The 18,586-nt window shown below is 42.1% G+C and overlaps 1 protein-coding gene across 4 annotated transcripts in view; it reads left to right on the forward strand.

Annotated features, from left to right (window-relative positions):
* mtor (mechanistic target of rapamycin kinase) overlaps positions 1-18,586 on the forward strand; it is a 130,166-nt gene that overhangs the window by 23,989 nt on the left and 87,591 nt on the right. For all 4 annotated transcript variants that reach the window (XM_074642846.1, XM_074642847.1, XM_074642848.1 and 1 more), the window contains exons 19-27: positions 190-440; positions 563-649; positions 2,811-2,978; positions 8,591-8,703; positions 9,878-10,040; positions 10,537-10,629; positions 10,984-11,130; positions 14,237-14,379; positions 15,390-15,552. In XM_074642846.1, the coding sequence (XP_074498947.1) occupies positions 190-440; positions 563-649; positions 2,811-2,978; positions 8,591-8,703; positions 9,878-10,040; positions 10,537-10,629; positions 10,984-11,130; positions 14,237-14,379; positions 15,390-15,552 (1,328 nt within the window). The remainder of the gene's footprint in view (positions 1-189; positions 441-562; positions 650-2,810; positions 2,979-8,590; positions 8,704-9,877; positions 10,041-10,536; positions 10,630-10,983; positions 11,131-14,236; positions 14,380-15,389; positions 15,553-18,586) is intronic.

The following is an 18,586-nucleotide window of genomic DNA, read 5'->3' on the forward strand; positions in this document are numbered from 1 at the left end:
CAGAAATTATCATTCATATTTTATATTATTACTGGATTTCTGTCCTGGAGTCTGCCTCCATATTATAAAAAAGTGCCATGTGATCCGGCACCTTGGAAACAATAATATATGTATGCCATGTACCAAAACCAATTAAAACTAAGAGGTTGCAAAAATGAGTGTATCCCTTTTATTTTCTCTTCCTTCCAGCCGATTACAGCACCAGTGAGATGCTAGTGAACATGGGCAACCTGCCCTTGGATGAGTTTTACCCCGCCGTGGCAATCGTCACGCTGATGCGCATCCTGAGAGACCCTTCGCTCTCCAACCACCACACCATGGTGGTCCAAGCAGTCACCTTCATCTTCAAGTCTCTGGGCCTCAAGTGCGTCCAGTTCCTGCCGCAGGTCATGCCCACTTTCCTCAACGTCATCCGGGTCTGTGATGCCAGTATCCGAGAGGTAGGGAGCGCTACAGAATAAGAGGAAAAGATGCTGATTTGTTATCTGTTTACCTCTGGTTAATAATATCAGTTATTCTCATCATCACTGTTTCTCCTTTCTGTGCTCTTTTTGTTCTCCAGTTCCTCTTCCAGCAGATGGGAATGGTGGTGTGCTTTGTGAAGATCCACATCCGCCCTTACATGGACGACATCTTCACCCTCATCAGAGTGAGTAACTGTGTCAACACCCCCCCACCCCTCCTAATCCCTAACACTGATCATTCAGCCGCCCCTTATTTTCCTGTGAGTCAGGCAAACAGCTGCAAACTCTTAATTGCACTCAGTTGTGCTCTCCACTTCCCTCATTAGGAGCAATGTGCTCAGGGCCCCTGGATGAAGTCTGGCCCCATGTCCCACTGCAGTACACATCATGGGCGGTGTGGTACTTACTAACAAGATAAAAGAGGCTGCGGGACTGGAAGAGTAGAAAACTATTATTTTTATTTGGATAATATTCTTATTACTCTCTACATTATTTACACTTTCTAAGAGCAGATCAATTCACATTATCCAATTCTGAGAAAACATGATGTGGAACAACTGCTAAAGCCATAGCCCTTGCACTTGCACAAACACACTTGTCTACCACATAATCATACAGCAAGGCACAAAATATCATATGACACCCCTTAGTGTCGGAATCTTGGTAACACTGTTACCGGCACTTTTGCGACTCCTTCTGAAGAAAAGTAATTGAGAGAGAGCTGGACCACTGCGCCTCAAGTCCCTCTGAGTTAATAAATGGTGGAGTGAAACAAAGAATCTATTCATTTATGCTCCAGCTCAGCTCCCGCATCCAGATGAGGGGGCTGGAATAGCCATTCAGGATGTACACTCACTCGCTCTCTAGTCAGCTGCCACAGGCAGGGAGAGCAGGAAGTCGGGGGCTGCCCGAGACCTCAGGCCACTGACAAAACACCTCCGCCAGATCTCACAGCTGAAGCCCATTGACTGATTGACGTATTGCGTGACTTCAAGTCTTCCACCTCAACTCCAATCGCTATTATCTCTAATGTACACAGTGGCCGTGCCTGGATTTTCCAAAACGGTGTCATGAGCCACACAGACGTGATGTCAGTCCCGGTTGACAGGAAATTGTCTCCCTTCCTCGCCATCTAGTATCGCGACACAAGCTTTGTCCGTCCAGAGTGAAATCAGTCCAAGCGTCTCAGCTCGTTGATGGAAACACATTTTGACCCAATTCTTCAGACCCACACAAACACTAAATGAGAGCAAGGTGGATGAGGTAGTGCTTTGTACTAAGTACTTTGGATGTACCTTCTGAATATTAAAAATTTATATTCAGACATTGGACTTGCATGAATTGAAGTCACTCTTATTTAGGACAAACGTCTAACTTACTACAACAGTCACATCTGTCTGTTAGCTTGGGTATTATTAGTTTAGACCACATTTGAGGAAAGTCTGACCTCCTAATATTATTTAATTGTTGTTCAGTAAGGTGATAACCTAATTAGAGTTGTTCCGATACCAATACCAGCGTCGGAAATGCGTCCGATCCGGCCCAAAATTCAGACAGGCTGAGCACCGATCCGATTCCATAATTTATTAACCCAGAAAAAAATCAAATTGTTTAACCAGATTCTTCTTTGCCCCTCCAAAACATTAGCCGTCACTGTGCTGTCGCCCTGGATGTATCATGGCTGCCAATGGCAACTACTGTTTTAGAGCAGAGAAGAAGAACTGATCGCAGGTAGTTTGTCACGTGACGATAGCAAATAACAACAGTGCAGTGCTAATGGAGAGTGTAACGGTAGTCAGAGGGAGGAAAATGTTAGTCAGTATGTAAGGTTTCCGTTTCAAAGGCGGGCACTAGTGTTGCCAATTTCAACACCAGCAATCTTATAAAACATTTGAAGATGCGTCACGCGAAAGATCACTACAACTTCGCCAAGGCAAAGGGGGAACAAAGTACAAACTGCAGCAACCAAACATTGGAAACCGAATTACAACAACGAGATAAACTCTGCAAAGATAGCCTAAAACGATGAAGATATTATATTTATCACGCGGGTATCGGATCGGTACTCGGTATCGGCTGATACCACAAGTAAATTAATCGGAATCGGGAAGGAAAAAATGGTATCAGAACATCTCTGAAAGTAATCAGGTAAGTGGGAGAGTGAATGTAGTGGACATTTACGTGGTAATATTGCCATCCCCTTTTAGAGCTACATAGCAGCAGAATGGGTTTTGCTTGTGTGCTAAACAAAGCAAGCACAGTATTCCTTAGTTTATCGTTTTTTGAAGAAATACTCCATATGATGGTATTCCAATTCATGCCAACATCTTCCGTTCTGTCTCGTAGGAGTACTGGACGCCAAACAACCCCATGCAGAACACCATCATCCTTCTGATCGAGCAGATCGTGGTGGCGCTGGGCGGAGAGTTCAAGCTCTACCTGCCTCAGCTTATCCCACACATGCTGCGTGTCTTCATGCATGACAACAGCACCGGACGCAGCGTCACCATCAAGGTCAGTGCAATGTGGTACAGTTCAGTTGGCAAAAATCACCAATCCTGCTGTGCGATTATAGGCCTGCACTTGGTTAAAGTAGTGGTATCTCATTATTTTCCATGAATTTAAATGTGTTCATTTGTGATGGAAGCGTACACCGAAGGGCTTCCCAACCACCAGCATTCAAAGAAAAGCTGCGAGTTCTAAGCTATTATTATTTCCAAGGTTTTTATTTTTTATTTTACCATCATAAAAATAAATTACAGGTTGAGATCAGATTCAAGGAGTTGTGTTGAAATTCAGCTATTGCAGCAGGAAAAACTTCCAGAATTAATCAGGGAAGAAGAAAACATAAACATAAATATTGAATTGAAAAATAAAAACAGTATAGATTTAACAAATAGAGATGTAACCGAAATGAATCCAATAAGACTAGAATTGAAATTGTGGTCACAGAGCCGGAACAGCTTTAAATAAGGTGCTTTCAGAGCCCGTCAGCAGAGGCTTAACAAATAAAGAATAGTGCTTGGAAACAGGTTAATGCTACCACGGATGCTTACGCTGCAGAGTGCAGAGCAATAACTGAAGAATAAAAAAGAAAATTGAGTCATTTGAAAATACTTGCAATAAAAGCTGACCAAACTGCCTTCTGTGGCCCGATTCATAGGCAGTATCATCATTGCAACATTTTACAATTTGTACAGTCACTGTTAATTTCTTAGTGTACATACATAATTTAACTGGTGGCCTTAGTTCAAACCTTATTTCTAAGTTTCCAGTTGACATGGATGGCAATTATACAGTCCTGCCAAGATGCATTTGATAATAATGCTCTGACAAAACCTGCCGTAGCCTAAGCGTCTGTATTGCAAATAATCACCGAGACTGGCAGCATATTTTCATGCTTACTTTTCTACTGTTAGCAAATCTGATGGATTGTATCAGTTCTTCTTCTAATTATTTTAATATGCAGCTTTCCTTGTTCACCATAAAGTGCAGCATGGAGTACAGAATTGATGAAATTCAACACTGTTGAGAGTGTTTCACCAAAATGTCCCATGTGTACATCCGTACATCAGATGACTGCTGACTTTTGAGTCCTGGGGACGAAGTTTGAGAAGTATTGATGTCAGGGCTGTCAAAGTTGACGCAAATTTGTTTTCACCCCACTAATTTCTTTAATGCGTTAACTTAACTTACTTTTTAGGTTGTAGCGGGCTCAGTTTTAAAGCTAAAGAGGAGATACCGAGATCATATGAAACTACGAAACCCAAGGATTCCATTGGTAACCATGTCCATGTCAACCAACCATGTCATACAAGCATGTCGCAAAGGAGGCTAAATAACGCTCCAAACTTGAGCTGAATTTTGGTGAGGAATAACTGGCATGGTCATTTTCAAAGGGGTCCCTTGACCTCTGACCTCCAGATATGTGAATGAAAATGTGTTCTATGGGTACCCACGAGTCTCCCCTTTACAGACATGCCCACTTTATGATAATCACATGCAGTTTGGGGCAAGTCGTAGTCAAGTCAGCACACTGACACACTGACAGCTGTTGTTGTCTGTTGGACTGCAGTTTGTCATGTTATGATTTGAGCATATTGTTTTATGCTAATTGCAGTACCTGTGAGGGTTTCTGGATTTGTCATTTTTTTGTGTTAATTGATTTACAATAATTAATATATACATACATTTGCGTAAAAAAAGGTTGATGGAATATGATCTGAATCCTTTGTAGCAAGTAGCTTAGTTGCATTTAATAATCTAAATAATCAATCGTCCCGTCATTCTATCGGTGCGATTAGTGACTAGAGATTAGAAGGTACCCAGTGGAGTGTTTTTGACGGCCAGCGGCAATGTTTTTATGAGCGGGACCCCATATGAGCACAAGCAGGCAAGTTACATGACACACATTCCTGATGATGGTGCACCAGTAAAGGAAAGGAAGAAGAAGAATGCTAGCTAGAAAACATGGCTATAAACAACACAGGGTCTAAAATATTTAGAAAATATTCATTTTAATTGTTTTGTGAAGAAGGAAAATGAATGCAGCATGTTAGGCCTCAAAGATACACACAATGTGTTTTGGTGAGTAACACTAAATTTAAACAATCTTTTTTGGTTGTATACAAGAAAAACTCCACAGGGCACCTTTAAATACCAATGTAACAAACAAATATTCAAACATTTCAAGCCAGCCCAATGGCGCAGGCAGACAGAAATTTGCTTCCCATTAATTCTCTGTGGAACGGGGGCGCTTTGTACACAGTAGAATATAATTGAACGGAGTCGTGTGAGGCTCAAGTGAAACAGCACGGTGAAATAATACAAGCAGCGAAGAAGGAGTGCTGTTTTGCAGCATTGAGTGCAAGACAGCGACAGAGTTTCATGACAGTCTGTAAGAATCTGGCTTAGGAACCGTAGGGTGGCTGGTTCGAGTCCAGCAGGGACCAGTCAGTACGGAGTGTGGACTGGTGGCTGGAGAGGTGCCAGTTCACCTCCTGGGCGCTGTTGAGCTCCAGCAGTTTATCTTTACAATCCGACCCACACTTCTTCTTGGCCCCCCCCCCCCCTTGCTTTTGGCCACACCATGTGAATAAATTTCACCAGGCGAACTTCGGTCTGACTGTGTCGTAACAATTCTCCGAGCAGGACGAACCCTGTGCGAGAGAAAGATGTATAGGACAGGTTACTGACACATTTAGATGTGCTTGTAATTCACTTCACACAAAATATAAGGTAGCTGTAAACAGAGAGTTCAAGTTTAATTCCCATAATTGATAATGTCAGTGAAACAATAATATGCACGTCTAAGTATAGCATGACCTCAGATGATGTGTTATGTTACGCTAGACATTTGACAGCTGATTAATGGAGAAAAAGTGACATGTTGTGTGTCATAAATCTGGTGGAGAAAAACACACTAACTAGATTGAAAAGATCATATGTCAGATTTGAGTTGTTATTTGAGTAGATGGCTTAATTTTGCTAGTACTGCCAAGAGGAGTGCGTGTTTTTAAAAGTACTCCCTTCACTCCACACTCTCTCAGAAGACACAGGAGCTCAGCCCACAGTTGACTTATCGGGGTGCTGTTTTCTGTTCGCGGTTTCCATCGATATCCATCAAGACCATTCCGGTCTAAGCCGTTCACTTGTAATACAGCAAGTTCAAAAGACGGCATAGACCTGTAGCTGACACACTCTCCCGTTTCAGCAGCTGCTGCCAGAGGTTGTGTGGGTTTTCCCTCAAACCCTAAATCATGGTTTTTGGGCACAGACCACAAAGACAGAATCATAAGAAGCACGGTCATCTAGTGTTCTCTGCTCTGGTGCTGTTTTGTCTCAGAGTGTGCAGTATTAGATAACCCAGCAGGCCACAGTCTGGATAGTCTATAACTCAGGCCCTGGGTCTGGAGCTTAATCTGTAGCACAGGATGGGGATCACGAAATGGGGGTGCTGGGAATCGGGTTACGCTCTAGTCCAAAGGAAAAGAAAAGAAAAACATACTTCCATCATTTCTAGGAGCTGTTCTGTCCAGCCCCCCCCCCCCAAACCCCCAGCACACACACGCATACATGTACACCTCCACCTCGGCTTCCTGCTGTCTCGCCGTGCGCAATTTAGACGCGGGGGCGGAGGTGCGGGGAAAGAGCGGAAGTGGTCATGGTGTGTGTTGGGGGGGCTGGGGTGGGTTTGTTCGCTGCAACATACGTCATCCTTTAGGACCACCATCTATCACTGCATGCTTCTTACACATGCTCCACACAGCATGATGTCACCATTAGATGAAACTGCAGGAGCCTTTTTTTAAAAAAACAAAACCACACAGCTGATGTTAAATTTTGTTTTTTATGATGTGTTGTTGACAGCTAGCTGGCTGGACGGAGGCAGCACTCATAACCCCCCCCAGTGAGGCCTGAGACCTTAGCGGTCCCAGACATGAGTTCTTACTGTTCATTACACGCCACACTGAGCAAGTCGGGTCTAATAAATTCTTGGTTGTATCAGACTGTGCGGTATCAATACATGTTGGATTCTGTGATGAATACCTGGTGAATCATAAAGGGGCCAATGTGTAGCATTTCGAGGGATCTATTAGCAGACATGGAATATAATAATCATAACTAATGTTTTCGTTAATGAAATTTTCGTTATCTTAGAATGAGCCCCTCATATCTACATACAGTAAGGGAGCGGGTCCTCTTCACGGAGTCTGCCGTGTTTCTACAGTAGCCCAGAACGGACAAACCAAACACTGACTCCAGAAAAAGCCTTTCACGTTTTTTATGTCACCTGAAGGCCACCGTAGTCGTCCAACGCGCTTGTGAAACTGCGGTAACGCGAGCCTCAGAGTGCAAAACCGTGGTACCGCCAGCCACGGTCTGACTGCTGCGGCTCATAAAGTGGTGTTATTATGGTAAGAATGGCCTCTGAGTGAAGCGAACGTCCTACCCACGGTTTTGCACTTGGCGGCTCATATTACCACAGTCTTGGAAAGGGAGGTATGAGCGGAGGCGTAGTCAGCTGCTAGATGCAGCCAAATCCTACACACAGTCCCTTCATTGCTATTTTGTAAGTACATAAATAAAAGAATGTGAGGAGAGGTTCGTCATCAGCTCGCATTATCAGTCTCTGCTGATATCAAGTTTTAAAAGTGAACCGCAACAAATCGCAAGCTTTGGGCATAGTGCGTATAATGTCAGTCTTGGCCAGTGTATTATTACTCTATTGCACTGTGTTAAACATTATGGTCTGTGTTCTGTGAAGTGGCACACAAATAAGATATGCGATCATTCATTCTGCACTCATAGCAATGCAGCATTTCCCTGGAATCCTAGCATGTGTGCCAGCGCCTTCCATCTAGCTTTTCTTTAGGGATTCCTGAAAAAGGCCATTTAGCAATAACAAGCTCATTAAAATGAACTGCTCATGTTAAGTGTTGTGGACTGAGCACTGTATTAGAAATGTATTATATCAGGATAAATCCCTTGAGATGTGTCATCTCTTTTACAAGGTAGTTCCAAACAAACAACTCATAAAACAAATGGAAAGCAGAACAAGAGACCCCGTTATATAACACAATAATGACAAAACAAACAAACAAACAAACTACATAACTAAGGGAGGAGAAAAAAAAGGAAAGGAAGGAGTACATCCTTAGACTAGACACAATCAACCGGACCATGGCCAGACTCTTAACAGAGAGAGGAACAGTGATGGTATTACTGAAAACATTGGCATCTGTTTTAAATAAGCGAAATTCTGACAGAGAACGGATATTTCCAATCAGAAGTAGCCCGAAACATAAAAGCTGCTTTTTTTTACCATCTTCTTTAGATACAAAGGGGGACTATAAAGAGGATCTGATCAGAGCATCTTGGTGAATAATTTAATGTATAAGGAAAAAAAATAGTTTTAGACAATAAGGATAGTTAAAGTTAATGTGTTTAAAAGTAAATTGGTACCAGAGAAATTGATGCTAGGGATCTACCTGATTGTGTCTAACATCAATGCAATGGTGTGTGTAAAAAAAAGAGCACCCTAGTATAATTCTGCAGAGTCTGTTCTTTATAACATTGAGGGGGCCGAGATCAGTTTCAGTTTTAGTGTGTGCTCTCTTTTGCAGATGCTCAACGCCATCCAGCTGTTCGGTGCCAACCTAGACGACTACCTGCACTTGCTGCTGCCTCCCATTGTCAAGCTGTTTGATGCCAATGATGTACCGCTGCAGGCCCGCAAGTCAGTGCTCCACACAGCTGTCCCTGTGCTCATGTAGTCGTGGTTTTGAATTTAGTGAGAGGTTAAAATTCATTCTCACTGGATTTCACACAACGGTGGATTTTATTGATGTGATATTTTTGTATCATCTCCTAAATCTGATTTTGATTGTGTATAAACACTTGCGCCACAGAAATAGGGAAAAGAGTATCGATACTAGTGCTATGATACCAGAAGGAACAGGGTTTCACTGGTAGTATTCTTTAACCCTCTGATTATGATATAAGTGTATATTATGGCCATTGCCATGCTCACTTATGTCTCAAAAGTTGTTGTAACAGTTTTTGGGTTGATACCATTTGTTACATTGATTTGGTGCTAAATTTTACTATTTTTTACCACTCGAGAATTGATAAAAAATGATCAATAGTCCCTCCAAAATACCACATTAAGACACCAAGACGTTGAGGAACACCATAGAAAAAGCCATGCTATGATTTGGTATCAAAAACTTTTGACATTTGGAGATTTCTGTAAGAACTGCATTTTTCGGCAATTGCATGGCGAGCACTTCTGTTCTGGAAACTGCTCAGAAACCCCCTTATTGTCAGTCTACCTAGAAAAGCCATCCATCCTCTGAATGCCCTAGGTCTGTAGTTTGTGATTGTAAAGTTTCATGAGGCTATGATTATCATTATCATAATTGTCATTTTATACAGTGAGGTCAAGTTTTAAAAAGTCTCAGCTTTATGGTGATACACACTTTATGCAATTCCAAGACTGTTTAGTGACCCCAGTATGCAGAAATATTCAAATACACCATTGTAGAATTGGTGAAAATAACACACAGTATGGTTTGTGCCCCAAACTGCATGTGATTATCATAAAGTGGGCATGTCTGTAAAGGGGAGACTCGTGGGTACCCATAGAACCCATTTACATTCACATATCTTGAGGTCAGAGGTCAAGAAACCCCTTTGAAAATGGCCCTGTTAGTTTTTCCTCGCCAAAATTTAGCCTAAATTTGGAGCGGTATTTAGCCTCCTTCCCAACAAGTAGTTGAAATAGAGTAAAGTCAGTCTCAGGGGTTAAAGCATAACATTTTTAGGTGCACTTTTAAGTCCTTTGGAGCAGGTTCTGTCTCTCTGTCCTACTCTGTTCTTGTGTTGATCTGTTTTTCCTCCGTGTGGCTCAGGGTTGCCTTGGAGACACTGGACCGGCTGACAGAGTCCCTGGACTTCACCGACTACGCTTCACGTATTATCCACCCGATTGTTCGGACACTTGACAGCACGCCTGAGCTGCGCCCCACCTCTATGGACACCCTGTCCTCGCTGGTGTTCCAGTTGGGGAAAAAGGTAGCTACAGTTGTCCCCGGGGCTCACTTTAGGTGTAGCTATTATTCAAAACAGTGCTTTCAGCCTCCCTACTGCTGGCTTCACATGAACAGCATTTCGGTAACCCTTAACCCCCTCCCCCTGGTCTTTATTACCGGTGCTTCCTGCCAGACTGCTGATGTCATTGACTGTTTGGCGGCGGGGGGTGGTGTTTATGAGAGTGGATGAGGTCAAAGTCACCCCTCCCTCTCCCCGCTAAGCACATCCCCTCCCTTTTCCCTAAACCCTCCTATCATTTTCAGGCCTAACCTCAGAAGCACCAGCCCACGTGCAGCCTCGTCTGGCAGCAAACGTGCAGGGGAAGCTTTTGATCTGAGACTCATGGTGGTTAGAGACAAGTGCAGGATACTCACTTATTTGGCTCCTGGCGCGGTTAGCCAGAGGTAGCCAGACTAAACCACATCAAGCACTCATGCACCCTTTTATCTACCCTCCTTCCCTTTCCTCTTAATTTCAGTACCAGATCTTCATCCCCATGGTGAATAAAGTGATGCTGAAGCACAGGATCAACCACCAGCGCTATGACATACTCATATGTCGCATCGTTAAGGTGAGTCCCCCCAATATATCTATCCAGGTTTTCTCAAAAACATACTCAAGCAATTGATACTGCGCACATTTCCAACATGTCTCCTGAATTCATTGTTGTTTGCCTCCTGCCCAGTCAGGCCCAAACATTATAACCCTTCATGACACATGGTCAAGCAATACATTACATAATCACAAATAAACAAAGTTTATTTTTTTTAGGTACAGTGCATCATAAGCAAGTCATTTTCATGCTGTGTTTATCAAGTTGTCCCCCAGGAAGGAAATGCCCTTCTACATTCATAAAACATGTTTTGAGGCTTGACTCAACAGTCTGTGGGTGGGCTTTGTGTGTGTGTGTGTGTGGCCATTATAGGGCTACACTCTGGCTGAGGAGGAAGAGGACCCTCTAATCTTCCAACATCGCCAGCATCGTGGTAACCAAGGCGACACTCTGGTCAGTGGGCCGGTGGAGGCGGGGCCTATGAAGAAGCTTCACGTCAGCACGACTGCACTTCAGAAGGTCAGAAGGGATCATTGACATTTTACTTTCTGATTTATACTACCATAGTGGAAGGAAACACAGTGTCGGTTTCACTGGCATAGTTGTTGACTGCGTTGTGGTTGTGTACAGTAAACAGCCCTGTGTACAAGCCCATAGTTTATTTGTAGCGATGACATACGGACCAACAGACCGCTGATGAATTAAAGAGGAACACAATGAATGCAGATGCTTCCATTCAGGGCACAAGGGGGTCACTGAATGGTTCAATGAATATGAAGATGAAGTGAATCATATGCTATGGCCTTCACAGTCACCAGATCTCTACCCAGTTGAATCAGGGTTTATGCTAGATATTTTTTTCGATGGCCAATAGAGTGCTACAGGAATGAGTCCTAAAACCCGAAAATGAGTTAGTATTTTAGCACTTCCGGTTCCCTCGTCTGGAAGTCAATGTTTTTTTTGTTATGAGTTTTTTTTAGTTAGATGCCTGAAATAAAGTCTGTGGTTAACACAAGCTGAAGAGATTTTAACGTTTTGTTCTACGACATAAAATACATCAATAAATACCACACTCGTGAATTTTGAAGCCTGTATTTGTCTTAAAAGAGTGGCTAAATGAAACTACTAAATGTCATCATGTCGTCCGCCTTTACAGCGTCGTTGTGTATACTCGCTCTCATGCGACCGCGGTGTAGTTCGTTTATAGCCTAACATTAGCTTTTTACTTCTGGCGATTGCATTCACATTTCATAATTCATAAAAGTGGTGTTCAGTTATGAAGATTATCTTGCTGAACAAAACGTGTAAATATCATAAACGTATTTGCCACGGATCTTATTTTCTGCAATAATCCAAAAGCCAATGGAAAAATCCCATCGTCTTTTTGTCGAGGGAACCCAGGGCGATGCTAACTTCCTGGTTGGCCTTCAAAATGACGTCATCCCTGGAGCACTCTATGTAAGGGATAATGTACAGCGAGCCGGTCATTGAAAAGAAAAAAAAGAAACCCTGACAGGGGTCTCTCACCTGAAGGGGTTTCTTTCACAACAATGTCCTGCTAGCTGTACATTATCCCTTATTACACAACTACTTATTTAAGAAATCAATAATCCGACAGAGTCCGACATCAGAACTGCGCCCATAGCAACGGTCTGCTATACATAGCAACGGTCGGCTAAACATAGCAACGGTCTGCTATAAAGAAATTACAGACAGCAGAATGCCGTGATTGACCAATCAGAATCGAGTATTCAACACAGCCGTGTAATAAATGGCCGTTAATATTTCAGAATTCCGGCCATATAGAACAACTACTGGGCATATGTTTTAAATTGCCATTTAATAACCTACATTTGACACAACTTGAAAATAAGTTAAACAAAATAGTTGTGTGGCTCGTAGGGCTGTAGCCTACCGAATAGATTGAAGCTTCATTCATAACGTTGCCATTTAAATTATTATTAATACCTTACCAAAACATTTTGTGCAGTCCACCTTCTCTCCCCCTCTCTGTCTCTCTCTCAAGCACGCTCACACTCACGCGTTCGCTGTGAGTGTTTGTCTCAAGTCAAGAAACATAGATGTAGTCATTATTTATATCATCATTATAGTGGCTCGGTCTGGGCCACTTTGTTTGTTTCGCATTTACACAGTCAGCTGGCTGTGTAAGAAGATCCGCTTTACTCACACACAGAACGAACAGCCAGCGGACCGTGAGGAGAAATTCAATGAATTTGACAAAAAGTTTATTGGATTAGAAGCACAGCTGAGTGGAGGCATTTAAACTTTTGTACAATATAAGTTTATATTTAAGGCTATTTTAGGCTATTTAATATGCTATTAATTAATTAATTAATTTGGCATATTTCCCAACGGACAATTTGATCATTAAATCTGCCAGACAACGACGCGTGATACCGGAAAAAAGCCGCTTAACATAAACCCTGAGTTGAATACCCATGAGGGATTGACGTTCAGACTGACGCGTTACACAGCGCTCTCCACCACCGTCATCAAAACACCAAAGGAGGCAATCTTTTGGAAGAACGCTGAAAATAAAAACAAGAGAAAGTGTCCTCATTTGCCCTCATATTTTGTGGAGACACCAATGCAACAATTCAGTGCAGTCAGGATACCTGCATCACGCTGTGTCAACTGTGGTGTGGTTGGTTTTCAGTGCAATGGAAACAGCAGAGTAAAAGGTGTTGTTCAAATGGATTTTGTGTTGTAGGTTTGAAGTTTTCCCAAACTGCAGTAAATTATATGCAATAGGGAGAGATGGTCGGAAAACATTCTGGCTGCTATCATTCAGGGTGTAGGCTAGACTTCTTATTGACGGCCAATATGGTCGTTAATATTTCAGAATTCCAGCCAAATAGGACAACTACCGGACATATCTTTTAAATAGCCATAAAAAAGCCCACATTTGACATAACTTGAAAATAAGTTCAATGAAGAAGCGCTCTAAAAAATATAATAATAGGCTGGTCGGTCCGATTTCAGCGTTTGTCAAATTCTAAATAGAGTTGTGTGGCTCGTAGGGCTGTAGCCTACCGAATAGATTGAAGCTTCATTCATAACGTTTACATTCAAATTATTATTAATACCTTACCAAAACATTCTGTCCAGTCTACTGTCTGTCCCCTTCTCTGTCTCTCTCTCTCAAGCATGCACACACTCACACGGTCGCTGTGAGTGTTTGTCATAATAGTGGTGGACCGTGACGAGATATTTGCTGAATTTGACAAAATGTGTGTTGGATTAGAAGCACAGTGGATGTTTTGAATTTTAATCCCATTTGCTCCAATTTGCCTACTTTAGCTTAAAACTTTTGTACAATATAAGTTTATTTTTAAGTCGAATACCCATGGGGGATTGACGTGCAGACTGACGCGTTACACGTCGCCCTCCACCGCTCTCCACCGCCGACATCAAAACACCAAATGAGGCAATCTTTTGGAAGAATGCTGTTCCATTTGATGACTAGTAGCAACCAGATTTATGTGTGCATCTCAGCCAGATCGTCCCACACACATCAGCTGTGACACTCAAGTCTGGAGAAACTGTGTTGCTCCCACGTAGTTCCCAGTGACATCTGAGATGACGGATTTCTGTCTCTTCGCAGGCTTGGGGTGCTGCCAGGAAGGTGTCCAAAGACGACTGGCTGGAATGGCTGAGGCGCTTGAGCGTCGTCCTGCTCAAGGAGTCGTCCTCTCCAGCGCTGCGGTCATGCTGGTCACTGGCCCAAACCTACATCCCTCTCGCCAGGTCGGCTTTACCTCTCTAGCTCACTTCCTCCCCCCTCTATCCCTTTTTTTCCATTGGTAGCAACCATATCATACTAGCTTGTCGCAAAGGAGGCTAAATAATGCTTCAACTGACCTCAAGATATGTGAATGAAAATGGGTTCTATGGGTACCCACGAGTCTCCCCTTTACAGACATGCCCACTTTATGATAATCACAAGCAGTTTTGAGGCAAGTCATAGTCAAGTCAGCACACTGACACACTGACTGTTGTTGTTGCCTGTTGGGCTGCAGTTTAACCATGTTCTGATTTGAGCACATTTTTTATGCTAAATGCAGTACATGTTGTTAACTGATTTCCAGTAATAAATATATACATATATTTGCATAAAGCAGCATATTTGCCCACTCCCATGTTGATAAGAGTATTAGATACTTGACAAATCTCCCGTTAAGGTACATTTTGAACAGATAAAAACTGTGCAATAAATTTGCGATTAATCGCGATTCAATAATTGAATCGATTGACAGCCCTAATAAAACATTCACATAATTGACATGTTATCGCGGAGACTTAGAAGAATTTGAAGCTCTGCCTTTGTGCTTCACATCTCTAGTGTTAGTGTTAGCGGACAGCCACCATTGAGCAAAGCAGTGAAACATCAGCTGTTGTTGAGGATCTGCTCAATGCACAGCTGCTCAGTTACCAGCAGCACAAGACTGGCTGCATTAGCTACCAGTTTTCAGATATGACTGCATGCAACTGTAAATGTGAAGCAGACTGTTATTGACAGATACTATAAATACTCTGTGATCAAAGCTATAAAACACAACATGGCACCTGGTTTACAGTGATCCATTTTTCAAGCTATAGAATAATCTTGCTACTTATTGATGTGCTGGTCTCCCAAAGCCTGCTTCTACTAAATATCAACATTTTAATCTTGTGTCACACATTGTGTATCTTTGTTTTTATCTTTTTTTTTATTTTTTATCTTTGTCTTTTGTAAATGCTGTTTCTGTGGTCCACAGGGACCTGTTCAATGCAGCCTTCCTGTCTTGTTGGTCTGAGCTGAGTGAGGACCAGCAGGATGAGCTCATCCGCAGCATCGAGCTAGCTCTCACCTCCCAGGACATCGCAGAGGTCACACAGACTCTGCTCAACCTGGCAGAGTTCATGGAGCACAGTGACAAGGTTAGCGTTGCACCGCAGCGGCTACATTAAACCACAGAATCACGGCGATACAATTTAGACTGAAGCACATGTCAATTTTGTCGAATTTTCCAAATTCAAGTTTTGATATTTTTAACTTTTTAACCCTCTGAGATCCACAATAGACCCGTTTTTGTCTTTTTTAGGGGGGTACAGGGGGTGTTTAGGGGAGACAGCAGGTCAGCAGTAGATGTCACATAGAAGTGGTGTACATCATCTGAAAGCTGGGAACCTGAAGATTAATTTGAGATGCAGCTCAACACTGTCAATTTCTTCTAGTCATTAATCAGAAATAAACATTAATTAAGTAATTAATTGATTAATTAAAATAAATTGTGAACATGTAAAAGGGCTTAGAACATTATGATGGAAGTATATGATGGTCATTCCCATGCTCACTTATGTCTCATAAGTTGTTGTAGCAGTTTATATGTTGATTTATTTGTCACACAGATTTAGTGCTAAATCTAACCATTGTTTACCACTCAAGAATTGATGAAAATGATGAATAATCCCTCCAAAATGCCACATTAAGACACCCAGACCTTGAGGAACATCATAGAAAAAGCCATGCTGTGACTTGGTAACCAAATCTTTTGACATTTGGAGATTTCTGGAAGAATTGTATTTTTCGGCGATTGGATGGTGAGCACTTCTGTTTTGGAAACTGCTCAGAAACCCCCTTATTATCAATCTACCCTATCCTCTGAATGCTCTAGGTCTCTAGTTTGTGGCTGTAAAGTTTCATGAGGCTGTGATTATCCTAGAGGTCACCACAGGTCATTTCATACTGTGAGGTCAACTTTCAAATATTGGTTTTTATTTAGTTTTTTTTTTTAGCCTCCTTCCCAATAAGCTAGCATGACATGGGCATTAACGTTTCATATGATATCTGTATCTTCACTCTGACTCTAAAAGTGAACCTTGCTACAGCCTCTGAAAGACAGTAAAGTCGGTAAGGATCGCCCGCAATCCCTCGGGTCTCGGGGGGTTAAAGGGATGATACATAAAGCTTTTCCTGCATCATAGAATTTAATATCCAACCGCCCATCATAAATCTACAGGGGTTAGATGTTATTCATTACTACCAATGACTCAGCTATAACTTGTCCATTTTTGAGCTTTTTATATACACTGTCCAGCCCCTTTGTGGAACAAAAAGTGCATGCCAAGTGGCTGTGCCATGACATTACATGCACTACATGATGCTGAAATACCATTTGAAAATAGGCTGTACTTACATTAGCCTCCAGCTGGCAATGCAGCAGCTTAACCTTGATCTGTTTTGATGTCGTCTTTGTGGAAACAACGATGATGGTTCACTTGGCTCTGTTCATTTTAAGGTTTTTCTTTGTCATCAACGTAACTTCACACAAAGTTTGTTGCGTGAAAGCATCCAGTGTTTTCAATGAACGCATCTGCCGGAAAATTCAAACGGTGAACCAGATGCAGAACAGAGTGTATGACCGCAAATAACATAGGCGCTCAGTAAATGTGTCAATGCAAAAAAAACAAGAGAAACCAGCCAGGTGTCCTTATTTGCCCTCGTATTTTGTGGAGAAACAAATACTACAATTCGCATACCTGCGTCATGATGTGTCTGTGGTGTGGGTACGGCCCAAGTGGTTTTGAGTGCAATGGAAACAGCAGAGTAAAAGGTGTTGTTTAGATGGATGTTTGGAAGTTTGCCTGCAAACTGCAGTAGCTTGTACTTCTCAACGGTTAAAGCGGCAGTAGGCAGAATGTTTTTCAGCATAATGTAATTCAAGTGTTCTGAGAGAAAACGACTTCTGCTCCTCCTCATTGCTCTGTTTTCAGGCTTTAAAAAGCTCCCATGATGGGAGACTTTGGCCAATCACAGGTCATTTCAGAGAGAGAGCGTTCCTATTGGCTGTTCATTCAACGGAGGCAGCTGTCAATCACTCGTGAACTCCGATCAAACTAGTAATAAATAAGTAATGAATAATAATGAATCAATATTATGTTACTGTAATGCCTATTTCTGACATAAAATGTCTTCAGAAACATCTTGTAGTGTACTGTTTAGCTGTAAAGTGAGAGAGTTTGCTCCGGCAGGTGGGCGGTGCTTCGTATTTCCTCAACTGATCTCAACATGGCTGCCGAAACACAAACTTTCTCATTTTACAGCTAAACCGTGCACTACAAGATGTTTCTGAAAACATTTTGTGCGAGAAATAGGCATTACAGTAACAGAATATTGATTCATATTTGATCAGAGTTTGTGAGTGATTGACAGCTGCTCAGAGATGGCAAGGCTCCAGCTCGGCTCTGATTGGTTGTTTCCCTCTGGTCTACGAAATCTTGCAGATGCCGTTAGGAGAACCGGAGGACACAGAGGAATATCATTTATTTTCAGATTACCTGTCTCATGCAAGACTGTCAGGATATAATAACCATTAAAAATAACTTTTTTAAAATCAGATTTGCTCCAATCTGCCTACTGCTGCTTTAAGATTAAAAAATTAGAAAACATTCTGGCTGCTATCATTGAGATAAAAATAAGAACAGGAACGTAGAAGGTAATACTTAAAACCACAGCAGTGGTTGGAGAAAGCCTTTCAAGATGGCACTTTCTCTCTAGTCCACTGTTTGACCGCACATCTTGAGCTAATTAGTGATGATACTGTTACTATGAGGGCAGAGAGCGTCATGGCTGGGTCATAATATAGGGTTTCAGCAGGGTGACCCCATGCTGTGAGGCTGCAGTAGAAACACATATAAAGTGTCCTATTCCAACCATTGGAAAGTAGGGCACAAGATGTTTTCTCGGGGCTACCGGACACCCTTCTGCACGTTAACTCAATTGCTACATAAAACTACCTTATTCCAGTCATTCACAGTAATTGCATTATAGTGTGTATGTTAAATAGTGTGACTTTAGCAGAATAATACGATCTATTGATCGTGCAGATAGAGGGCCGTAGAGGTCACAGACAACTCTTCATTCAAGTTTAATTTTTATTTAAGGTAATTTTTATACAATGCGTTTCCTTTC

This window comes from Sebastes fasciatus, chromosome 8 (assembly GCF_043250625.1).
Source record: "Sebastes fasciatus isolate fSebFas1 chromosome 8, fSebFas1.pri, whole genome shotgun sequence".
Classification (NCBI taxonomy): Eukaryota; Metazoa; Chordata; class Actinopteri; order Perciformes; family Sebastidae; genus Sebastes; species Sebastes fasciatus.